This window comes from Mytilus trossulus, chromosome 14 (genome assembly GCF_036588685.1).
Source record: "Mytilus trossulus isolate FHL-02 chromosome 14, PNRI_Mtr1.1.1.hap1, whole genome shotgun sequence".
NCBI classification, from domain to species: Eukaryota; Metazoa; Mollusca; class Bivalvia; order Mytilida; family Mytilidae; genus Mytilus; species Mytilus trossulus.
In genome coordinates, this window is record NC_086386.1 from 64,475,591 (window position 1) to 64,503,585 (window position 27,995).

At 32.2% G+C, this 27,995-nt stretch overlaps 1 protein-coding gene across 5 annotated transcripts; it reads right to left on the reverse strand.

Annotated features, from left to right (window-relative positions):
* LOC134695915 (ceramide phosphoethanolamine synthase-like) lies at positions 1 to 27,995 on the reverse strand. Of its 5 annotated transcripts, none has more exons than XM_063557399.1 (5): positions 27,881 to 27,995; positions 10,446 to 11,265; positions 7,463 to 7,585; positions 6,591 to 6,671; positions 1 to 5,281 (listed from the first exon to the last, which is right to left on the reverse strand). In XM_063557399.1, the coding sequence occupies exons 2-5, from the start codon at positions 11,238 to 11,240 to the stop codon at positions 5,255 to 5,257; spliced, it is 1,026 nt and encodes a 341-aa protein (XP_063413469.1). In that variant the 5' UTR covers positions 11,241 to 11,265; positions 27,881 to 27,995; the 3' UTR covers positions 1 to 5,254. The 5 variants fall into 5 exon arrangements, with proteins under 5 accessions (XP_063413469.1, XP_063413471.1, XP_063413470.1 ...); XM_063557401.1 differs by lacking the exon at positions 27,881 to 27,995 and adding an exon at positions 21,871 to 21,978; XM_063557400.1 differs by lacking the exon at positions 27,881 to 27,995 and adding an exon at positions 19,821 to 20,134.

A 27,995-nucleotide genomic window follows, 5' to 3' on the forward strand; every position in this document is an offset into this window, starting at 1 on the left:
TTGTAACTTCACATATACTGCATTTGAAACTTTATTTAGAACATCATTATAAAGCAATAATTGTAAACAAATACCTACACAGACATACATTCATATACTTGCTTCATTTGGTTGATGTCTACCCTACGTATGGTTACGATGAGATTTTAATAATCACAAAATATCACGATGTAGGACGGCCTTCATAACTATGTAACAGAACACAAAAATGAAACAGTGTAAAAACTACTACTTAACATGGTTACGAGTCTCTCTGGTATTCATTGAAAGGCACTACACTGTGCTACAAAGGAAAATGTCAATGTTTCACTCTAGAAAACTTGAAATGAAATTGAAAAAGTAGATTACAATCTCCAGTAAGTTGGGTTTATCAACAGTAGAAAAGAACTGATTAGAAAATAATGAAGCTCTTTCTATTCCCAAGTTCTAAATATTTCAGAATTGTTTTCTAATTACTTTCATTCTTAAATATCAGGCAGTTTCATCTCTGACGAGTTTTCCTTTTACCTGTATACCTATCACATGCATTGTTAAATCAAATAATTACTTTTACGACAAAAAATTTGTTGATGTTATAAGATATGCTCAAAATTAAGTATATTTGTATATTTCAAACAAAAAAAAAGTACAATAGTTTTAACAAATTAATGACACAAATGACACAACCAGATACATAGATGTAGAATAAACTAAATGTTCACTGTCCTTTTTTTTCTTAACAAACTCTTGATTGATGAGAAGAAGCAATAGGCATTACAAAATTTATTTACAAAGTTATGTTTTTATTGGTTTTAACAGCGTTTATCGCTGTTGAGAAAGTATTGTTACCTATTCATTTGGGAAATATCATGGAAACATATTAATCGAAATAAATAATAAATTCCAAGAAGTATACTTACAAATGGGTTATGTTAAATGTAAAACTTGTTTTATTGAATTTGTGTGACCATTTATAATACACATAAAAATATTCTAACACTTAGAATTTAGATAATGAAATGGGAACAACATTTAAAATAAAACTCCAACTGAGAATATGTTTTCTGACCTGAGGAATACTTCCAACAGATTTACTGTACAGTTTATTCAAATACAGCAATATGTTCTAAATATCTATGGTTAAAGTTATAATTTGGACAAAAGATTTGTCATAAAAAAATCTGACATTTACTGACATCTTCAAAACATGCTATAATTAGCCTTAGTTTAAAAAATGGTTTTTATAATTGTACAACAAAATGTATCTGATAACTTCATAACTAAACAAATAAATCATAAACAAGTCCTTTATAAAGCTTTCAACATATTTATACAACACTTGCACCATGTCCATTTTAAAGACTTTTATGTAAACCACTTAAATAGAAATTTTCAAGTGAACAAAACTTTGAAGACAATGATGGATGTTCAAAAAATAATGCTGTGTTTATATCAAATCTAATCTTATATATGGGTTTCTATCATGAAAAACTATTTAATGTTGTAAACATAAATGAAAATAAGAATCGTCTCTAAACTGTTAAATATTACCTGCCAATGAAACACAAATTGTTTAAGATTATAAAAATGAATGCTTATGGAATGGTGGAATATTAATAGAGGTATAAATAGGCATCAGCGGCAAACCATGGCTCATAAAACATACAGGTCAATTAACATTCTTAGTCAATCACCTATAGATACAGTCTATAAAGTTGCCAGTATACAATGGCATAAGCTTAATGTGATGTGATGAGGGCATATAAAAAGCCAAGATGCAATGGCATTCTTGTCTACGCATTTCTTTCACCTTACATTATGTTTGGTTGTCAGTAAGTAATTCTTCTTAAAATTTACATTTAACTGGAACAAATTGATGCTTAAAATTGGATTTTAAAAGTAACAATATACTTTCTGCAAAGAACAAAATCTGACACACTTTTTACTTGTGTAATAAAATGAATTAAATTTTATCTGCAACTGAGGTAATCCAAAGGTACATGCCATTTAAGTCAGACAATATCACACTTTCATTTCTTATGGAAATTTCTAATTTACCATACACTTTTCAAATAATTTTTTTTTTACATATCATCATGATCATCATATTCAGATTTTATGCCTATCACTCGAATATTATATTAATTTAGGCAAGTCATATCCTAATGCTTCATTATGAATGATGACATATCATCCACATTTTGTTGTAATTTTGGTCCTATTTTCAATATTTCAAGATAATTTTTGTAAAATTTTTCATATGAGGTGCGTCGGACAGAAATTGACCTTATGCAAATCAACATCAATGTATCTGTTAACCTATTTAGGTTCTGAAAATAATTCAACGGAAGGTCTGGAACTGTTTGCAAGTGGAATTGTTAATCAAATGCTACAAAATGGATAAAACTTTCATTTTTTATTTCATTGTATTTCGTCAATGAATGCTCCAAAATAAATCAGAGTATTTGTACATATTCGCCTTTACTTGCATAAGGTCGATTTCTATCCATCACAGTTCATATATGGATATTGTTTCGCGTCTATCCTCCATATTTTGTTATACTTTTGGAAATGTCTGACACATGTAATTTAATTTCATTACCATACTATTTACATTTTATTAAGATTATTGGTTATGTTCATAAAAATTTAGGTTACAGTTTTCATGAAGACTTGGGACATATCCATCACATTTTAAATAAATATGGCACACTGAAATATCCTCACACTGTTGGTACTTATCTTTTTTCAGGACAAAGCAGTCTTTGAATCATATATAGTTTTACTTCATCTTAATCAATAAGCCCCTTCTTTAAAATTAATGGTTTTGATGAAACAGCCATATTAACCGATTTTCACTTGTGTATATAGAACTAATTATTGAAATAGTCTAATAACACCACCTAATCAATTCTCAGTTTGAATTCAGGAGTTTTTTCATCAGTGTTAACAACCAAAATCCACAGCAATTTCTCTGTTTCAGTGTAAATTACTTTACACAACATTAAACATTAACAAAATCATTTATAAATTTAACCTACACGGTTGTTCTTCAAAGGTCTAACTATCAAATTATAACTTTTGCTTTTTAGCTTTTTAGCATTTTATGATGTTTTTTTTTATTGTTTTAATATTTTGATAGAAAGTAAAAAACCTAAATTCAAAGTTATAACTAGTACAAAGTTATCTTTCTTTGGACGATGCAATATACTGTTTTACTATAGTAAGTCAAAATCAAACAACAAATCACAGCAGTAAAGGAAACATAGCTACAATTATTAAACAACAAAAGTTTTCTTAAACTAAATCTATTCAGAAATTAAATAAAACAAATATCAAGGAATGATATCAACCCTGCCAACATGAAAATCCCTGTGATAGCTTATATGTATATATAAGTTTAACTAATATTAGAAAACATTTTTTTCTAAATATTTTTAATGAACTGACCAATGGCTATTTAAGAAAAAACTGAAGCAGGTGATGGATAAATCCAAAATCTGAGTGGGCTGGAATTCAAATATTATTGTTTACTGGTAGATCTTAAAAAAATATTTCTAAAGTGGTGTAATGAAGAAGAGTCCATTCCAAACCACCCCTACATTTTTTTCTTAAATAGCCAGGACATCAAATTGATCACAACAATTATATATAACAAAATACTTTGTAATAAATATATCTTATACATACAATTTCAGTAAATCTGCGATAACTTTGTATTTATGACAAAATATGATTAAACAATCAACATATACATACTGAAAAAAACATCAAAAAGCTTGAAAAAATATAGAATACAATTGATTTTATTTTCTGAAGAAGAAAAAAACACCAAAAAGATATAATCTATAATTTTACAAAAGGAATACTAGCATTTATTATTAAGTCATCAATGCCTAAATAACATTGCAAATTTACAAAGAAATATATGCAAATTCATTTCTTTAAAGCTATCATCCTAATTTTTAAAAAAAGATAAGAAATATACTACATACATATATAATATCAATAATATATGGCTGAGTGGTTTCACTGTTATGTCTCGTTAGCAACTTCCTTGATTAGTTCAACAGATAAACATTATCAATAAATACAGAAATTGTGTTAATTCATATTTAAATGCTTCTATAAACTTACAACTGTTCCAAATTTTATTATGATGGGTTGAGCCAAACAAATTTATTCATTGTGTTTAGTTGTGTTTCTACGATTTTTAAGTTAAATGAGCATTTTATGTTATGAATTGTTGGAGCCTTAAAACAGTGCCTCCAATGTCCCTGTTCTGGAACAGCTATACTAGTGAGATTCTCTTTAAACAATGTCTGAACTTTAAATAGTAAAACCTGATAATCAAATAGACATAAAAAGCTATATTCTGTAAAACTTTGGTTTATTCTGAGAACCATTGCTTTAATCCGCATATACCAGGACTTTTTCTATATTAATAAATGATGTTCATAAATACTGTTAGATTAAAAAAATTAGATTTTTTTCATGTTCTAAATCAAGACTGAAATCGCCATAATTCTATTCCATTCAAAAAGCACACTCAACCTTGTAAGGGAGATAACTACTTCTATAAAGAAAGGGAGACAACCCTACATCTATAACTTTTTATTTTGAAGTGAACTAACAGAAGTTTAGTCTTCTACAATCAAGTTGAATTTCAAAGGCAGTCAGATATAGTAATAATATTAGTGGGCCTTTATAGATGTGAGTTATATATTGAAACAATTTAATTTAACTCAAGATACTTGTTTTTTTAATATATTTTTTTTTTTTTGAAAATTACCTGTTCTTTTCTTTCTAGAATGGTTATATTATTAAATGTGCAAAAGGAAATTTTAAGAACATATCTTGGTTCAATACATGTGTCCAATCCAATATATTAAAATAATACAGGGGCTAAGAACAAAACAACAAAGGAACCCAGTGTGATACACATGAATTGAGGCAATTTCAAGCCAAATTCATTTCAGTTACTAATATCAAGGTATTCAGTACATTAAATTTTGGTTGGAGGTATCAGAATTTTTTTGGGGTTGCTGGTATCCAGTAAAATAAATTTGGGTAGCAGGTACCCAGTACAAAACATTTATGGTTATGTCAGATTATTTTTGGCCATTTAGGAGAAACAAGTGTCCAACAAAGACTAGCATCATGACTGTGTCAGCTGACTTAGGTTAAAGGTTAAGCTGTCATTGCTGCCTCACAGATTATAGATCACAAAGGCAAATAACTCTTCATACTACAAAGGGACACAACTCTTTCTTTCTCATTTGATTCCAATTACATTCTTTATCTGAAAAACAGAGCAAAAATGTTAAATCATTTCAGCAATTAAAATTTAATAAAAATTAACATTTCATTTTTGTGTAAATACTTGCTTAGGTTATATCTAAATTGGTTTTATTTTTATGTCAGGTAAAATATGATCAACAAAATAAAATTCCACTTGGATGATCAACTAAGGTGTTTTCACCATAAACAAGCCATTTTAACCATTATATAAAGAAGAATGTTTATACGATTTAATATCTTTTGAAACTGATTAGGTTGTATAAGTAAAAAATAGGATTTGAATTGCCATCATTGTGTCTGCATGTTTCAAAAGGAGTAGGTCCGGTAAGGACTCATTTTGGCCTCAAATTTCAGTTTCATCTGACAAAAGATTTTGACTACTTTTTGAACACTTAAGTGTCTATTTCACTTGTTTCAATTAGTAAATATGAAAGATTTTAACTGATTTAGTCATTAAAAACAATCCGATTCAAGCTCAATTATGCAAAATCTCTCAAATATGCCAAAAAACATCACTTTTCAGATGGTTTTTGTCAAAAATGAAAGTGTCCGTATCCGTGTTCATCCACAACCTTTATATATGTTATGTATTATCATAAAATACCACTTACATTTCAATATTAAGGATGAACACGAATGCAGCCACTTTCGTTTTACATGGAAACCGTCTATATTTAACTTAAATGATAGAATTTTGAAGATTTCAGTAATTTAGCATGACTTAATGGTGCTACAACCCGATATATGTCAATTGTATTGTCAAAACCAGCCCATTTTTATGTAGCAGAAGCATTCAACGGTCCAATAAATAACTTAAAGTTTATATTTTAACAATTTTGTAAAACTGTCATATTTTGGGGCCAAAAAGGGGTCTTACCGGACCTACTCCTTTCTTACTTTAGACCTTTCGAATATCAGGGTCAACTTGTTTTTCATCAAAATGACTCCAAAGTTTACTGGACTTAACCTGGTATTTCAATCAATTGAGTTTGACTCATCAGAGATTAATATGCATTAAACAAAATGGAATTTAACCAGCACCTAGAAATTACGTCAACATAACTGAGTTCCACACAACGAGGTTCGACAGAATTTCAAACATAAATAGCAAAATTCTAATAAAGTAGTGACATGTTCATAGATTTGCACTGAGAAATGTTTGTATGTTTCTGAATACTTGAATTCTTGATTGTGTGTGTCTAACAATAACCTTTAACCTAAAAATCTTTAAAATAAAAATTAGTACCCCATGTGAATTATTGAGTCCATAGTATCTTAATGAAACACTTATACAAAACCTTTCTACTTACATGATTTACATGCACAACTGTTATAACATTAACTGATATCAGGATAACATATCCAATATACTGTACAAAGTTCAGGAACTCCTACAAAAAACAACAATACATAAATACTATATAGTGTACAAAGTTCAGGAACTCCTACAAAATACAACAATATATTGTACAAAGTTCAGGAACTCCTACAAAATACAACAATACATAAATACAATATATTGTACAAAGTTCAGGAACTCCTACAAAATACAACAATACATAAATACAATATATTGTACAAAGTTCAGGAACTCCTACAAAATACAACAATACATAAATACAATATATTGTACAAAGTATACAAAAATTGACAGGGACCATTTTCTTGTTATATGTAACCGTAAAGTTTATGCGACTCAATATTTGAGACCATGTATGTGACCATGTTTATGTGACTCATAGTTATATGTTGCATTTATGTAGCTCATTATATGTGACCATATATATATATATATGTGTGACTCATTAAATGTGACCATTAACAATCATACCACATCTTTTTTATATATATATCTTTTAGTAAGTTTGAAATCCTATATATTGGATCTGATTTAGTATGTGACAACTACTTATCTGCAGAAACAGGTTTTTGAAGGAACTACAATGTACAACCTTCACCTAAAAATCAACATCCTATATTATTATCAAGGTTGTACATAGATATTGTTACTTTTTCTCATGGTCAAAACCTTCATTTTCGTTAACTCTGCAATATGTAGCTATGTTCTTTAATATAAAAATATTTTAATGGCTTTGCTATTTTATATGAAGTAAGCACTATTGTCAATTATATCCATCTCTCTCTTCGACTATCATCTTAAATCATGTGAACTCCAACTTACCCAAACTTTATCCATAAAAATAACAACCAGGAATACTTGGAAGAGGGACTGTCCATCACACAGTCTCCACATGTACATAACCAACCAGGTACTGAAGGAGTGTAACATAGAGGTCTGTAAAGTCTGGAAAATAAAAAACACATGTACATAACCAACCATGTACTGAAGGAGTGTAACATAGAGGTCTGTAAAGTCTGGAAAATAAAAAACACATGTACATAACCAACCATGTACTGAAGGAGTGTAACATAGAGGTCTGTAAAGTCTGGAAAATAAAAAAACACATGTACATAACCAACCATGTACTGAAGGAGTGTAACATAGAGGTCTGTAAAGTCTGGAAAATAAAAAAACACATGTACATAACCAACCATGTACTGAAGGAGTGTAACATAGAGGTCTGTAAAGTCTGGAAAATAAAAAACACATGTACATAACCAACCATGTACTGAAGGAGTGTAACATAGAGGTCTGTAAAGTCTGGAAAATAAAAAAACACATGTACATAACCAACCATGTACTGAAGGAGTGTAACATAGAGGTCTGTAAAGTCTGGAAAATAAAAAAGCACATGTACATAACCAACCATGTACTGAAGGAGTGTAACATAGAGGTCTGTAAAGTCTGGAAAATAAAAAACACATGTACATAACCAACCATGTACTGAAGGAGTGTAACATAGAGGTCTGTAAAGTCTGGAAAATAAAAAAACACATGTACATAACCAACCATGTACTGAAGGAGTGTAACATAGAGGTCTGTAAAGTCTGGAAAATAAAAAAACACATGTACATAACGAACCATGTACTGAAGGAGTGTAACATAGAGGTCTGTAAAGACTGGAAAATATAAAACACATGTACATAACCAACCATGTACTGAAGGAGTGTAACATAGAGGTCTGTAAAGTCTGGAAAATAAAAAAACACATGTACATAACCAACCATGTACTGAAGGAGTGTAACATAGAGGTCTGTAAAGTCTGGAAAATAAAAAACACATGTACATAACCAACCATGTACTGAAGGAGTGTAACATAGATGTCTGTAAAGTCTGGAAAATAAAAAACACATGTACATAACCAACCATGTACTGAAGGAGTGTAACATAGAGGTCTGTAAAGTCTGGAAAATAAAAAAACACATGTACATAACCAACCATGTACTGAAGGAGTGTAACATAGATGTCTGTAAAGTCTGGAAAATAAAAAACACATGTACATAACCAACCATGTACTGAAGGAGTGTAACATAGAGGTCTGTAAAGTCTGGAAAATAAAAAAACACATGTACATAACCAACCATGTACTGAAGGAGTGTAACATAGAGGTCTGTAAAGTCTGGAAAATAAAAAAACACATGTACATAACCAACCATGTACTGAAGGAGTGTAACATAGAGGTCTGTAAAGTCTGGAAAATAAAAAAACACATGTACATAACCAACCATGTACTGAAGGAGTGTAACATAGAGGTCTGTAAAGTCTGGAAAATAAAAAACACATGTACATAACCAACCATGTACTGAAGGAGTGTAACATAGAGGTCTGTAAAGTCAGGAAAATAAAAAACACATGTACATAACCAACCATGTACTGAAGGAGTGTAACATAGAGGTCTGTAAAGTCTGGAAAATAAAAAAACACATGTACATAACCAACCATGTACTGAAGGAGTGTAACATAGAGGTCTGTAAAGTCTGGAAAATAAAAAACACATGTACATAACCAACCATGTACTGAAGGAGTGTAACATAGAGGTCTGTAAAGACTGGAAAATATAAAACACATGTACATAACCAACCATGTACTGAAGGAGTGTAACATAGAGGTCTGTAAAGTCTGGAAAATAAAAAACACATGTACATAACCAACCATATACTGAAGGAGTGTAACATAGAGGTCTGTAAAGTCTGGAAAATAAAAAAACACATGTACATAACCAACCATGTACTGAAGGAGTGTAACATAGATGTCTGTAAAGTCTGGAAAATAAAAAACACATGTACATAACCAACCATGTACTGAAGGAGTGTAACATAGAGGTCTGTAAAGTCTGGAAAATAAAAAAACACATGTACATAACCAACCATGTACTGAAGGAGTGTAACATAGAGGTCTGTAAAGTCTGGAAAATAAAAAAACACATGTACATAACCAACAATGTACTGAAGGAGTGAAACATAGAGGTCTGTAAAGTCTGGAAAATAAAAAAACACATGTACATAACCAACCATGTACTGAAGGAGTGTAACATAGATGTCTGTAAAGTCTGGAAAATAAAAAAGTACATAACCAACCATGTACTGAAGGAGTGTAACATAGAGGTCTGTAAAGTCTGGAAAATAAAAAACACATGTACATAACCAACCATGTACTGAAGGAGTGTAACATAGAGGTCTGTAAAGTCTGGAAAATAAAAAACACATGACCATAACCAACCATGTACTGAAGGAGTGAAACATAGAGGTCTGTAAAGTCTGGAAAATAAAAAAACACATGTACATAACCAACCATGTACTGAAGGAGTGTAACATAGAGGTCTGTAAAGTCTGGAAAATAATATATATATATATATATACATTTTCTACATATTCAACCATGTACTGAGGTAAAGAACTAAGAGAAGAGCATTCAAATGCATATTATTTAGCTGTCAAAGGGCAGTAACTTAAATACGTTTTTTTCTTTTATTTAAACATTTTCACAAAGACATGTAGGAATGAGATTGCTTACATTTACATCTATAAAATTGAAATAGTTTCTGTAAAAAAACTATATGTATTGTATTCATTTTTTAACTGACAAGACATTACTATATAAATCTTTGATATGAATTCATTAAAATTGGAATTATCAATATAATTTAAACTTCCAAGGAATATAACTCCTATATTAATATATATCAGCACTGATTTTGGAAAGGGAACTGTTTCCTGCTTAAAATCATTTACAAACAATTGTTAGTATATAAAATTGTACTTACTGTTTGTGCATCATTTTTAAGGTTGGTTTCCAGTACCTCTCCCATCTGTTCAGTTCTCTTGTCCCAAGAACCAGAGGCCATAAAAATCTGAAATCCAAAACACCAACTCTTCCAGAAGATAAATTTTTTGCTTGGTTTTGTGTATTTTTCTCCATTTCCATTTGTCACACCATTTTCTGTTGGAACAGCTGGTTTACAAAATGGTAAAATGTATTCCTGAGTTTTACTTATCAAAGGTGCTCCTTTGAAAAGAAAGAATACAACTCCGAGATTGAATGCAACTCCCCCTAACACATCCAGTGAAGTGTCCATATAATATCCTAATGTTGATTTATTAGATTTATAAACAGTTTCATGAGCATGACTCCTGTAAATCACACCATCCAAACTATCCAACCAGATTCGAAATTCATAAATTACAACAGCAATTCTTCTGTGTTTCAAATTTTCTGAGCTGACAAATTTTGATGCCACTAATGCAAGGATAAAATGAGTGATAGTCACCATATTAGGAGTCACAAAAAAGAAAACTTTACTAAATCTTGTCAATTCATCAAAAATTTCTGTAGTGGGTACCATGAAATAATGATTTGTGTGGTCACTCATGACAAGTTTTGCACTGAGCGGATGAAACATTGAGTATGATTCTCCGCGTGTCTGATCGGTGAATGTTGTATCCTGTATAGTCACGTACAATATGACGTCCATTGTTATGTAATAACTAAACAATAATAAGAAAAAGAGACAACAAAGGTTTCGTTCGTTCCGTAGAACCTGAGGTATCAAGGTCATCATCTTGGAATCTTTGTTAAGAATCTATCTGAAAAATAATAAGATATATATGTTGTTAATAATTTATGTAAAGCTAGAAATGAACTTGCTAAACTTTTTTTGTTTCTAGCTTCTGTATTTACTGTCAAGCCCAATAAATAAATTACAGTTTCCCCCTTAAGAGAAATTGGGTGGATTAATGAGGGTCAGAATTTTTTTCTTTTTTTTACCATGAGGACCTGTATTCTGTATACTGGAAATTCTGCAATTGTCTTGCAATGAACTAGAAAAATAGCCACTGAAACCTTGGGGTAGTCATTCTGAAGGGGAACAGGGTCAGTACATGTAATACCAGATGCTCCGCAGGGCGTAGCTTTATACGACCGCAGAGGTTGAACCCTGAACGGTTTGGGCAAGTATGGACACAACATTCAAGCTGGATTCCGCTCTAAATTTGGATTGTGATTAAATAGTTGACACAGCATAGGTTTCTGACACAGAATGAGTGTATTCAAATGAACTTAAAATTTTTGTTTTCTCTTAGAGCAATTCACTATGCTGTTGAATATTAATCCTCTCAAAAAAATGTTTGAAGAAATTTTCTTTTTTATTTATGAAATTTCAAATGAGAAAAATTGAACCCAATTTTTTAATCACATCCCCCTTTCCTTTATTCCAAAACTAATTTCAATTAAAATATTCTAATGGAGTTTGCAACAATTACTACTCATTTAAATACATCATAAAATATTAAGATGTAAAAAAAACTGCTTGTTATCACTGAATGGTAAAGATTATTTAAATTTATCAGTTGGTAGTAAAAAGTGAATATACATTGTATATTGTATATAACAAAGATTTAAGTTGATTCTGGACAAAGAAAGATAACTCCAATTAAAAAAAATTCTTGCAGATATTTCTTGCTTACTATACTGGACAAAGAAAGATAACTCTTAATTAAAAAAAAATTTGCTATTTCACAATATTGTGAAATAAGATATTTCTTGCCATTGCACAATACTGTGCAATTGAAAAGACTTGCTATTGCACAATACTTAATATAATAATTGTAGATCCTGATTTGGACCAACTTGAAAACTGGGCCCATAATCAAAAATCTAAGTACATGTTTAGATTCAGCATATCAAAGAGGCCCAAGAATTTAATTTTTGTTAAAATCAAACTTAGTTTAATTTTGGACCCTTTGCACTTTAATTTAGACCAATTTTAAAACTGGACCAAAAATTAAGAATCTACATACACAGTTAGATTTGGCATATCAAAGAACCCCAATTATTCAATTTTTGATGAAATCAAACAATGTTTAATTTTGGACCTCGATTTGGGCCAACTTGAAAACTGGGCCAATAATCAAAAATCTAAGTACATATTTAGATTCAGCATATCAAAGAACCCCAAGGTTTCAATTTTTGTTAAAATCAAACTAAGTTTAATTTTGGACCCTTTGGACCTTAATGTAGACCAATTTGAAAACGGGACCAAAAATTAAGAATCTACATTCACAGTTAGATTCGGCATATTAAAGAACCCCAATTATTCAATTTTGATGAAATCAAACAAAGTTAAATTTTGGACCCTTTGGGCCCCTTTTTCCTTAACTGTTGGGACCAAAACTCCCAAAATCAATACCAACCTTCCTTTTATAGTCATAAACCTTGTGTTTAAATTTCATAGATTTCTATTTACTTATACTAACGCTATGGTGCGAAAACCAAGAAAAATGCTTATTTGGGTCCCTTTTTGGCCCCTAATTCCTAAACTGTTGGGACAGAAACTCCCAAAATCAATACCAACCTTCCTTTTGTGGTCATAAACATTGTGTTTAAATTTCATTGATTTCTATTAACTTTAACTAAAGTTATTGTGCGAAAACCAAGAATAATGCTTATTTGGGCCCTTTTTTGGCCCCTAATTCCTAAACTGTTGAAACCAAAACTCCCAAAATCAATCCCAACCTTTCTTTTGTGGTCATAAACCTTGTGTCAAAATTTCATAGATTTCTATTAACTTAAACTAAAGTTATAGTGCGAAAACCAAGAAAATGCTTATTTGGGCCCTTTTTGGCCCCTAATTCCTAAAATGTTGGGACCAAAACTCCCAAAATCAATACCAGCCTTCCTTTTATGGACATAAACCTTGTGTTAAAATTTCATAGATTTCTATTCACTTTTACTAAAGTTAGAGTGCGAAAACTAAAAGTATTCGGACGACGACGACGACGACGACGCCGACGCCGACGACGACGACGACGACGACGACGCCAACGTGATAGCAATATACGACGAAAATTTTTTCAAAATTTGCGGTCGTATAAAAACCTTGAGGTAGTCATTCTGAAGGGGAACAGGGTCAGTACATGTAATAAAACCTTGGGTAGTCATGCTGAGGGAGGGACAGGGTCAGTCCATGTAATCAAACCTTGGGTAGTCATGCTGAGGGAGGGACAGGGTCAGTACATGTAATAAAACCTTGGGGTAGTCATTCTGAAGGGGAACAGGGTCAGTACATGTAATCAAACCTTGGGGTAGTCATTCTGAAGGGAAACAGGGTCAGTACATGTAATAAAACCTTGGGGTAGTCATTCTGAAGGGGAACAGGGTCAGTACATGTAATAAAACCTTGGGGTAGTCATTCTGAAGGGGGACAGGGTCAGTACATGTAATAAAACCTTGGGGTAGTCATGCTGAGGGAGGGACAGGGTCAGTCCATGTAATCAAACCTTGGGTTAGTCATTCTGAAGGGGAACAGGGTCAGTACATGTAATAAAACCTTGGGGTAGTCATGCTGAAGGGGGACAGGGTCAGTACATGTAATAAAACCTTGGGGTAGTCATGCTGAGGGAGGGACAGGGTCAGTCCATGTAATCAAACCTTGGGTTAGTCATTCTGAAGGGGAACAGGGTCAGTACATGTAATAAAACCTTGGGGTAGTCATGCTGAGGGAGGGACAGGGTCAGTCCATGTAATAAAACCTTGGGGTAGTCATGCTGAGGGAGGGACAGGGTCAGTCCATGTAATCGAACCTTGGGGTAGTCATTCTGAGGGAGGGACAGGGTCAGTACATGTAATAAAACCTTGGGGTAGTAATGCTGAGGGAGGGACAGGGTCAGTCCATGTAATAAAACCTTGGGGTAGTCATTCTGAGGGAGGGACAGGGTCAGTCCATGTAATAAAACCTTGGGGTAGTCATTCTGAGGGAGGGACAGGGTCAGTACATGTAATAAAACCTTGGGGTAGTAATGCTGAGGGAGGGACAGGGTCAGTCCATGTAATAAAACCTTGGGGTAGTCATTCTGAGGGAGGGACAGGGTCAGTCCATGTAATAAAACCTTGGGGTAGTCATTCTGAGGGAGGGACAGGGTCAGTCCATGTAATAAAACCTTGGGGTAGTCATTCTGAGGGGGGACAGGGTCAGTCCATGTAATGAAACCTTGGGGTAGTCATTCTGAAGGGGAACAGGGTCAGTACATGTAATTAAACCTTGGGGTAGTCATGCTGAGGGAGGGACAGGGTCAGTACATGTAATAAAACCTTGGGGTAGTCATGCTGAGGGAGGGACAGGGTCAGTCCATGTAATCAAACCTTGGGGTAGTCATGCTGAGGGAGGGACAGGGTCAGTCCATGTAATCAAACCTTGGGGTAGTCATGCTGAGGGAGGGACAGGGTCAGTACATGTAATTTAACCTTGGGGTAGTCATGCTGAGGGAGGGGCAGGGTCAGTACATGTAATTAAACCTTGGGGTAGTCATGCTGAGGGGGAACAGGGTCAGTACATGTAATTAAACCTTGGGGTAGTCATGCTGAGGGGGAACAGGGTCAGTACATGTAATAAAACCTTGGGGTAGTCATTCTGAGGGGGGACAGGGTCAGTACATGTAATCAAACCTTGGGGTAGTCATGCTGAGGGAGGTACAGGGTCAGTCCATGTAATAAAACCTTGGGGTAGTCATTCTGAGGGAGGGACAGGGTCAGTCCATGTAATAAAACCTTGGGGTAGTCATTCTGAGGGAGGGACAGGGTCAGTCCATGTAATAAAACCTTGGGGTAGTCATTCTGAGGGGGGACAGGGTCAGTCCATGTAATAAAACCTTGGGGTAGTCATTCTGAAGGGGAACAGGGTCAGTACATGTAATTAAACCTTGGGGTAGTCATGCTGAGGGAGGGACAGGGTCAGTACATGTAATAAAACCTTGGGGTAGTCATGCTGAGGGAGGGACAGGGTCAGTCCATGTAATCAAACCTTTGGGTAGTCATGCTGAGGGAGGGACAGGGTCAGTCCATGTAATCAAACCTTGGGGTAGTCATGCTGAGGGAGGGACAGGGTCAGTACATGTAATTAAACCTTGGGGTAGTCATGCTGAGGGAGGGGCAGGGTCAGTACATGTAATTAAACCTTGGGGTAGTCATGCTGAGGGGGAACAGGGTCAGTACATGTAATTAAACCTTGGGGTAGTCATGCTGAGGGGGAACAGGGTCAGTACATGTAATAAAACCTTGGGGTAGTCATTCTGAGGGGGGACAGGGTCAGTCCATGTAATAAAACCTTGGGGTAGTCATGCTGAGGGGGGACAGGGTCAGTACATGTAATCAAACCTTGGGGTAGTCATGCTGAGGGGGGACAGGGTCAGTACATGTAATCAAACCTTGGGGTAGTCATTCTGAGGGAGGGACAGGGTCAGTACATGTAATCAAACCTTGGGGTAGTCATGCTGAGGGAGGGACAGGGTCAGTCCATGTAATCAAACCTTGGGGTAGTCATGCTGAGGGGGGACAGGGTCAGTACATGTAATCAAACCTTGGGGTAGTCATTCTGAGGGAGGGACAGGATCAGTACATGTAATAAAACCATTAACACAGGTCTTTTTCAATTTCAAATTATTTGCTTGTCTCATAAACAGTGACATCATCATACCCATATCTATGTGTATAAATATATTATAGTCATTGATAACAACATTATCATGACTATTGATAATTAACACTTTTCTGACGTCACAATTATATATTTAATAAATTATTATTTATTAATATGGGTTCTCATTTATCTGTCTAAATATATGTACATCTAATTATAAATGTTATACAAAAAAAGTAACAAAATGTATGTAGGACATATGCACTTTAGATTAGTCAATAAAAATATCAATAATCTACTTAAGAGGTTGTATTCCTAAAATCCCTAACACTCTTATTTAGAAGTAGGTAAAAATTTGATCAACTCTGAAATGATGCAATAAATCTTTATTTAAATTGATTTTCAACCATCTGGATTGAGCCTTCTTAGAAGATTACAACATTTTATTGATAGTGGTGTTATCATATGCTACATGTAGTTAAAACTTTAGTTACATAAGTAGATAAATTTAAACAACAATGAGAATAGGGAAACTAAAACTTTCCATTATCATCATGTCAAAGTAATGTCGTAGAATTCATATTATCATGTTTTTCTCACGGTTTCTTATTCATCAAACATGTCAAATAGCCCTTTTTTGTTCTTTTATTCCTCTACAATGATAATCCCTCTTTTTTTTACACACCAATTCTTTGATCATCTTTCAATCCCATTCAATACATTTTTATCATTTATTTCAACAGACTTTTTAAAGGAGTATGTTCGATAAGGTCCTAAAATGGCCCCCTTTTTTAGCGTAAATTTCAAATTCAGATTAACATGTATCGACCAATATCACGATAAATTACAGCTAATACATTGACTAGCTAGGATATAAACCATTTTGTTGAAAATTTTACGTTTCTGCGTTTCATTATGACGTCACAAGTTGTACTCATATTGATTTTTCACCTAAAAATCAATGAAAATGGGTAAATTTCCATAGATAATTGAACAGGAAACATAGGAGCGCATGCGTCCACAACAAAGATCTTTTAAAATAATGTTTGTGAAGACATTTCACATGTCTTAATTGAATCTTCATTTGGTTGAAATCTAGCTGATTTTGTCAAATTTCACCAAAATCCCTTATTTTGACCTTTTTTGGATGTAAAAATCAACGTGTTAGAATTAAACTTTGACAAAAACAGTTCTGTTTAACTTTCTAACATGTCTTTAAGGCAACTTAAAACATTTATTGTCTTGTAACTATGAACTTTATAATTGGGGCCAAATATGGCCCTTATCGAACTTACTCCTTTCAACTTTTCTTTTTTAAAACATGCATCTGGATTTCTCCCCCAGAATATTACCAGTGTCAGATCCAGATATTTTCATTAGTGGGGGCCCACTGGCTGCCTTAGAGGGCCTGAGGGGGCCCGATTTCGTGACACTTCAGTGATTCCCAATATAAGTAACCAAATTTTTTTTTGAAAAGGGGGGCTTGGGCCCCCTGGCCCCCCTAACTCCGCCTCTGATAACATGTACTATATGTATGTTCCATATCCATCATAGAAATATCCATCATTGTCCATAATCCTAGTCAGCCGTATTGTATGTGACATTTTCATGAAATTGTAAATGATATACAGATAATTAAATGTCAACATTCATTGAAGTCTCAAATGGTTGATTTATTATAATTCATACATTTAACATTTAACAACGTTAGTGCTTTTTAAAATCCTTTAATAAATAATTCACCATTTATATACATGATATACATTTGTATGTTCTAGACAAACAAACATTGACATTGTCCTAAACTATGTACCCAAAAAAGGCTCACACTACTAAAATAACAAAACCTAAGCACTTTTTAAAACTAACTTCCATACAGATTTTTTTTAAAGAGCAGTAAAAATGCTTCAACATTTTCTGTTGAAGCACACTGCATATATGGAGAGGCAATGAATGACTTGTTTCCCAATCCATTAGATCATAGATAAAGTGTATAAACTAGAATACAACAAATGGTATTTGTATTTACTAAACTTATTTCATTATGAAATTGTTGATTTGAATTATATAAAATTAAATATATTATCATACATTGTATTTGCAAATATAACAGGTTTTTTTCACTTTGTCTTCAGTAAGTCTATTAATTATGTATTCTACTCCAGGTTAAAACTTGTTATTCTCAGGTTCCAATAAAACATGTACCTCCATTTCTTTAACCATCCCGACCATGCATGACCCTCATGGGTAACTGTCAAGGTCATTAAAAACCACCCCATTTCAAATATAATGATTGTATTATATAAAATAGTTACAAATTCATTTGAATATGATTGGTACTATAACGATAAACTTACATATTGTTTGCTAATGTAACTTACTACATTTGTAGCTTACAGCTAATAATTTTATAATTTGAAAATTTGGGACAAATCATATATGGTATATCCAATATCAAAATGAGGAGGTATAGAGATTAAAGAAATGTATATTATATAAAATAGGGACCCACATCTTTGTTCTTAACAATATTCAGTGAATGAAAACATCTGATTTCATTGTAATGAGAACATATCTTGCAAATTTCTTTAAGTTTTGGTCCATATTTTTAATCATGGCACTTAATTAACACCAAATAAACTACACTGTTATGGGAAAGTGGATTGATTAACAATTGTTGGTGTTTAACACCAGTCTCAGCAATAATTGCTATATCATTGCACTTTTAAACATGATTTTGACAGAAAAACTGATCATCAATGTAAATTAAAATAGGATTCAAACCCACCGGCAATGTGTTTGAAAAGGGGGGACTCACAACCTCAGTGTTGACAGGCTATTGATTCAGTAAATAAACTACTTAGACCACTTACCCCTCGGGCCCAGAGGTACTGTAATTTGAATTGAGGGCAACAGTAGTATTCCACTATTCAATAGTCACTATTCATTTACGCAAATGCAAATCATGGAAACAGAAAACCTGACAATTTTAGGTATACATGTAGCTAAGCTCATTCAATATTAATATTCAATAAATTTGTATTCTACCATTGATGAAATGTCATCCATTATAATGATTGTAGTGATCATGATTTTATCTCTTTTTAACTCCGTTGAGTAATTTTGTCAGTAGGTCAGACTATCAATGTCTACTAACCATGCTAACAGGGAAAGAAAATAAGTGTTATCTATTTAAAATCTGTCCTCGAAAAGATAAATTATAACACGTCAAGGTTGTCTTTTAGATTATTAATTATGTTCACTTAAAAATGTCAGAGTTGCAAAATTTATACTTTTTTTTCTTTTTGCTTTTAACCTTTTTACATTTAAACTTCAGAACCTTGCAACTGATAAGTTTTCTTAAAATGTTATAAATAATTCTACTTGTACAAGTTATAAACAATGAATATATAAATACTTTACATGTTAAGTGGTGTCGAACAGTAAAATATATCTTTTTACAAACCTATCTAAAAACAATGTCAATTAATTCAGGCTTATAAATCATTCAAATAGAACTTTGAACAGTTTTACTCATTTAACAATTCTTATGTAAAATATTTCTACTACAAACGTAAATAAACTTAATACTTGCCAATAATTTCAATCTCTGAGTTTTTCAAATTATTCAACTGCAGTCATTCATATAGAATGTTGAACCATTTTGTTATTTCAATAAATCTTATGTAAAATATATCTACTACAAACGTAAATAAACTTAATACTTGCCAATAATTTCGATCTCTTGAGTATTTCAAAATATTCTACTGCAGTCTATTTTGTATCCTTCCTTTTAAAAAGTTTACATATGTAGAATATATTCCATTGTTTTCAATAAAATGTTTATGATGACAATCACTTGTTTCTAATTGTACAGAATATACCCTGTTAATTTAATCAATAATGGCCTGTTTATCAATAAGGATTAATTTGACCTTTGAACTTGTCAGATCATGAATCAGACCATGAAATCATCCAACCAACATTTCAAAATCAAAAACAATCCAGCTTAGTAAAATATTTGTATTTGGACATTTAAAATGAAAAATAATTCCCCCAGGTAAAGTTTGAACTTGAAAGAAACATTTCAAAATCAATTTAAATACTATTGGCTAAAAGAATCTTTAATTATAACTAAATATGTAATTTGTTTACCAATTTTAGAATTACCTGTTTCAACAAGTACTGGATACCTGGGTTGTGTCATAAACTGAATACATAACTTTAAAACAATTACCTAAATTGATTTTTGGTAAAGTATCTACCAGTTATGAATGTAATTTTCAAAATCATATAAATTATGTACACCAATAACTGTTAAATTAAATGCAAAAAACATGGATATTAATTATACATTGTATAATCAATTTATCCATTACAATTGGAAGAGTAAAACACAAAGAAACAATTAAAACCTCTGGATATTTTATTATACAATATATTCCTTTTGTATTTTTTTGAAAGACAATTTTTTAAAACACACTACCATGACAGTTAATAAATAATTAAAGAGTTTGAAAATTGATGCAAAATCCACACAGAGAGCATTTATTGGGGAGAATAAAACTCTATATTTATCAATATTGTCTGTTTTCCCTATACACATGATACTGTACATGTAGATGAATTTGATTTTCAGACATGTATCAAGCTGAAACTGCCTATAATATATCCATCACAAGAGAAGTCAAAAGATGAATTAAGTTTGTTATGTAACATGATTATTGATATAGATCTATAGTTTATATCTATATTGTGATTTATCAAACCAATTACTAGTACAACTCTTTTTCACACCTATTTGGTTTCAAAGAGAAAATGATTACTATCACATTTCTATCTAATTGATCCTGTTTTCATTTAAAGATTACAGGGGTGGATCCAGCCATTTCTAAAAGGGGGTTCCCAACCCAGGATAAAAAGGGGGGGGGGGGTTCCAACATGTATGTATCAAATGCATTGATCGTCCAAAAAAAAGGGGGGGAGGGGTTTCCAAACCCAGGAACCCCCTTTCGATCCACCACTGGATTAGCATCAATTGGTCATCTCAATGTGTCAACAAGATTGATTGCAAATGAGTTGAGATGACCATTGTTAATCTGTTTATTGCTATTTGACCTATATATGACAATGTACAATTGACAACAGCCACATGCCCCCTAAGTTTTCTAGCCCTGAATTTTTTTCATATTGCTTTTCTATGCTGAGAAAAGAAAATATCAATTAGTCAGATCAAAGGATTTTTTTTGTAAAATAGCGATATTAAATAACAGTTATCAGATATGGGGACAGTACTTAACATTTGGCACTTCTACATTATCCTTGGTCTTGATTCTCTTGAAATTGAAATATGTTTTAATTGATTGAATAATTCTGAATTACATCTAATTATAAATTGACATTAATTTCAGGACAAGCAAGCCTCTCAATGAAAACTTCAATCTTTAAATAACTATTTTTTGTATTTGTACTATTTTGGCATTTAAAACATTATAAAGCCCAGTATATGCTGGTTAATTGTACATATTGCCTCAGGCTGGTTGCAATCCTCTTTAAACAGTTAAAGTGTGTTACCTTTCCTTGAGTATAAAATGTACCAATTAATCTATTAGAAATATAAATACATGTACGTCTTTTAATTTCTTAATTAGAAACCACAAACCTATCCACTAATAAAACATTTAAATGTATTCATGCAGCAGCATCTTGATTTATTTGTGAAATGGAAGAAAAAAAATAATGTCTTCCAGTTCAATGTATTTCTTTTATAAATACTGACCTGTTATAAACCAGACAAGCATGACAAGTGACCACTTGACAGAGATAAGAGGTTATTGACATTGATTAAAGTCTAATTGACATGTACATCACATGACACACATGCATGTCTACACTTATAACTGTAGACTTGAGGTAGAGAAAGTTGACTTGCTCTAAACAAGTTCTACAAAAATCAGAACAATTAAAAGCCTTTTTCACACTAATGGTGCCCATTTATACAAACATATCAAACATCTGCAAATGATAAATAGCTTTGAAAGAAAACTTGTTTATCATTTCTATGCAATTTTTTAAATGAAATGTCCAATTATACACCATATAAATAAACAAAAAAGTGATGAGTAATTACACAAATTATAATTAATTATAACATCTCTGAGTAATCTAGATACATACTTTCAGGCTAACACTCTCAAGGTGATCTACTATATACAATTTGGTTATCAATCATGCAGCAAATACTTTAGGAGTAGAGAACATTAAGGCTTGGTTAAGGCACAACAAAATAAAGTGTTTTGAGAACTGTTTTAAATTTGAACATAATGTTTCAAAATGCATGAATAAACAAATATGAATCATTGCATAGTATAAGTATTTTTGTGTTACGAATTCACATTAATGGGATATAAACATATTTGTCTAATGAGTTCAAAGATTTTGTTCGAAAAAAAAATTGGAAACCATTTTCCTTTTTTTCTGGCGTGCCAACCTAATCATGTGTTTGTGTGCAGAGTTTGTAGTGCAATCTGTAAACAAAAGGAGAAGGTTCAGTAAGGGCTTATTTCTGCCTAAAATATGAAGTAATGTACATGTACAATGTAAATCAGATGAAAGATTTTTGAAATCTTTTAAACACTAAAGTATCTCCTCCTTTTGAATCAATTAGTTATTTTTGAATATTTGAACAGACTAAGTCATTTAAAAAAACACCCAAATTAAGACTTAAATATATAAATCTATCAAATATGCCATTTAATGTCACTATTCAAATAATTTTTGTCTCAAATGGAAGAGGCTGATTTGTGTTCGTTCTCAAAATTTATATATAGTATATAAAGTATGTGTTATCATTAAATACAACATATATATATATCTAAATATTAAGAATAAACACAAGTGTGGCCACATTCTTTTTCAACAAAAACATCCAAATATTAGCACAAATGTTTAAATTGTGGAGATACATGTATCAGTATTTGAAATATTAAGGACATAAAAATTGTCCCAATTTTCTTTCTCTACTGCAGAAGCACTTGTTCCTGCTGATGACATCGTGAAATCAATTGAAAAGCTTATACAGGGGAATATATGTAAGGGAAAAGGAAATCATTTCAAATGCATTGATTAACTATTTAATATCTACAAATGTAACAAGAATTGGATAAATTGTACTTAACATGTAGAAGGTTCGAACATGTTTTATATTCTGAATTACTCAAAACGCTAAAATTCACACAATAATTACCTACAATCAAGCGTCAAAATGATTACAACATTATCTAAACAACAAAAAAGTTCCGGACTGGCAACTCCTTAAAAGTAGATTGTTGCCATAACACTGTAATTTTGGCAAAACGATTTCCTTCGAGCGCCAATGTGTGATTGCGCATTGAGGACTGTTGACTGAGTGCTGAGTTAAGATTTACATATACATGTAGGTCATGTGAATAAGAATAGACAAAAATAACTTCAGGTGTAAAACGTTAATAAACTGCTTTGCTCAACACAGCTTGTACAAGAGAACTAGAACAATGCTTGTGCATGTTGTTTTTGGTCCCTATTAAATGGTTTGGACCATCACTCCCACAACAATTCCAACCTTCCTTCCTTTAAGGTATTGAACCTTTACTGAAGCTAAATTTCATAGAGATCAATACACTTAAACTAAAGTAATGGTCTGGAAACCAAATGTCTCCCAAAATCCCTCATTATGTCCCAGATTTAGCAAATATGCCAACTTGATGAAAATACATTTGGATTTATAATAAAAAGGACATGCTTCAATAGATGTTCCTATATTTATTTATTTGAATTAAGTATTTGTCTGGAAGCTGACAGTTTTTTATTGTCGCTAAATTAATCTTGTGTTAAATAATGTCTTCTTGTCGCTAATTGTTAGTAAGCCCTGTTATAATCAGTTGGGACAATACCCCTAATGCGCCTTGAAATGAGGAACACAAAAGTCACGTGTAAACAAAAAATCTCTGTGTAGTGATATTTGACACATTTCTATGATAAACAAATAACTGAGCTGAACCATTAGTGTTAATTTAGAAAATAAGGGAACACAGAATAAATGTGTAAAAACCATGGAGCTATGAAATGTGTTCAAAGTATTAAAATTTCAAAGAACTTATTGTGTTAAAATTGGGATTTTTTACCATGAGGAGCGACATCGCAAAAGGATACTCGGGGTTTGCTAAATTACGGGAAAATGAATCACACTTTGTACCCCGAAAATTTAACCACATATGTAAAAATGTCTCAGCTTCGAAACAAGCCATCATACATATACAAGTTTACGATATGGGCTGAGCAACAGAAGAAAACGTTACCATTACGGCCTATGGAATAACAATTGCGCATATTGCCCCATCTTGTGAGAATGGATCCAGAGATGTCTTAAGCTAATTTCACCTTGTGCACCACAGAAAATTGTTAAAATGATGGTTAGTAGTTTTTTATTTATACCTAGTTATCATAAATGATTTCAGATAAATATTATTGATAAAGAACAGCAAAAATTCAATAAAATTTTCACTTTTAAATGCATTACTGGCACGGGGCTGAACACTTTTTTTAGGCACAGTCATAACTTTGTTTACCCCCGAGAGATCCGAAATGAATTGTTTATTCAATTGAAAAAGGCAAGAAAAAACTTACATGTAATATAAATAAATTGTAACTAAGTAAACATGACACAATATAGTCTTTGTTATGCAATTATCACTCTGGTCTACAGGAATAGCTTATAATCAAGGGAGATAACACACTTCACACGAGTAAAGTGAGATACATCATACATGTGCTTTTATCCAATGATTTCACCCTGGTCAGTAGATATCATATGCAAATAAACAGAAAAAAAACATGTACATGTATTAAGAAAATCACGAATTACTATTGTTAATGCACACGAGCAAAACACAAGATATTGTCATTTCTCAGTGAAAAAGGGGGAGGGTCAAACCTTCTTGAACACAATATTGCTATTCAACTACATGTATTAAGCTAGTTAGCTACTACACATTGCTTCGAATATAAACAATTTAAATGAAGGTGGCTAAGCCACAAGGGAGAAGCATTTTTCTTTCTTTGTGATAAAATTTTCAAGAATTAGATTTTTCTCTCTCAATAATACTTATGTATTTAAATTAAATGATAACACAGTTTGAGTTATTTTTTTTGGTCTTATTTCAGTTCCAGACATCATTACTTTTAAATATGAGATGACAAACCAAAGGTTTTAAAAAGTCCTGAATAACTGGTAAGCATTTTGATTTATTAGGTAAGCTCTAAATTATTTATTTATGGTATTTGTGCAAATGAAATTACAGTCGGTATGTTAAAAATATGCTTATATGAAAACTGTTGCTATGGTCTTGCTATTAAATGAAAAGGCTTGGTTACTGGTCTTTTCGACTCAACATTTCGAGTTAAATCTTGCGTCAACTGATTCTCATGTAACACTGCAAACTCTATTTAGCACTATTTTGATCTGTCATTATTTAATGACGCCATAATACGTGTGATGTCACAATGTTTCCTTTAATACCTCATGTGGATTTCTCACTGATAAAGGGTTTTCACTGAAATACATGTAAAAAGCCTTTTTTTCTCAAATAGAATTATGTGAATGGACAAGTTTTGAAAATTTGCACTTCATTGCACTCTAATTACATGATAAGAATGACTTTCCCAGTAGTTTTGAGGGGTTTCCACAGTATTATATACCAGATGTCCACTAGTAAGAATAGTTATTTTGCTGGGTTTTTTTTTATGAAATCTACATTTTTGCATAATTTCTCTGTCAAAATGCACTTTAAGACAAGAAAATGTTATAGAATGCTTTAATAGGGTCTGTGTATTGTTATTTAAGGTTATCATCAGAAGTTTTGTCCTTGTTTTGACTAGTAAAGGTATACTGGAAGAAATTAATTATACATGCACGTTGTATTAAAAATAAATGAATATAGCGATAAAAGTGTCATTGCCATATAGTGCTGAAATGACTTTACTTTTTTTCAGAAATGGACAAAAATACACAGATTTATTCAGAATGTCATACCGATGAAGATGACCTAAAAATATTTGGAAAAATCAGAACTATGGATTTCAATATGGGACAATACCCCTAATGCGCCTTGAAATGAGGAACACAAAAGTCACGTGTAAACAAAAAATCTCTGTGTAGTGATATTTGACACATTTCTATGATAAACAAATAACTGAGCTGAACCATTAGTGTTAATTTAGAAAATAAGGGAACACAGAATAAATGTGTAAAAACCATGGAGCTATGAAATGTGTTCAAAGTATTAAAATTTCAAAGAACTTATTGTGTTAAAATTGGGATTTTTTACCATGAGGAGCGACATCGCAAAAGGATACTCGGGGTTTGCTAAATTACGGGAAAATGAATCACACTTCGTACCCCGAAAATTTAACCACATATGTAAAAATGTCTCAGCTTCGAAACAAGCCATCATACATATACAAGTTTACGATATGGGCTGAGCAACAGAAGAAAACGTTACCATTACGGCCTATGGAATAACAATTGCGCATATTGCCCCAGTTGGGCCACCCTTAAAGATATTTTGGTTTGCCCAAACCCTACCCAAAGGTTGAGACAGTGGGTAGGTAGGTAGGCTTTTCTTTTCTTTTTAAAAAAAAAAAGAAATTGAAGTATCAGATGTTAATTAGTCTTCATGCCTATTTGATTAAAAAAAAACTTCTTCAAATCAGGACAATAAAAGAATTTGAGTAGGCAGCTTTTTTCTGGGTAGTTAGCGTTTGGGCAAACAAACCTTTTATTTATTATGGCCTTGTACAAAATCACTAGATTCAAACAAATTTTTGGTATCAGGTCCATTCGCACCCAATACAGTTTTGCATCTCACACATTGTGTTTGCACCCAATTTTTATTCAAATTCAAGTTGAATTATTTGATTTTTTTATATGTATAACAAACAATTATGTATTTTCCTGAATAAAAAAAGGGAAATTATCAAGTGTAAATTATGTACGATCACCATGATCACTGCTAAGTTTGGATTACTGTTGTGTTTGAAAATCATATTTTTTTAACAGGTTTTGATGTAAATGCTTTAGTCTTTAGTCTAAAAAAAAAATCTTCGCTGTATTGCTGTAATATTGTGTGTGTTTGGATAAGTATACATATATACAATGTATAAAATTGCCAAATATCATAAATTTTTTAAACATGATTTCAGAGGCGGATTTTCAAGGCCCCACTCTTTTCTTATATAGCAAAACAATTACTAAAACTCAAAACTAAAAAAAGGGGCGAGCGTATAGGTTGGAAAAGTGAACGAGCATGTAGGGTGGAAAAGTGAAAGTGGGCGAACATGAACCAGAAACATGTTTTTAGGTGAATGAACCCAGATTCCATATTGATAGCTTAACTTTAACCTATTAAAGGGTTCCTGTTAAGGGTACAGTTTAAAGTGTAAACTCTTTAAAGGTTAGGACCCTAAAAGTTAAACTTGAAAGAAGGCACCCATATGATTATGATATGCCAAACTTTATCAAAGTTTATGGTTCAATTTTGTATACTCTCTCACTACACATTTTGATGTTATGACAGGTGATAGACCTTACATCTTTGAACATGTATGATAAACAATAAAATACCAAATTATTCGCCACTGAAATTCTAAATGACGGACAGTGACATTCCCGGGGCGAGTCCCAGCTTTATTCAAAATGTGATGGATTAATAGGGTTTTCTTTGAGAAACTTAATTATCAACTGTAAAAATTACTTTGTTATAGTGAAAATTGTAGCTTTTGTTACTGGAAACAAACGAAAAGGATGTTTTATCACTGTCAATTTCACTCTGTACATCGGACAGTCCTGTTTTTTCTTCGACGCATGCG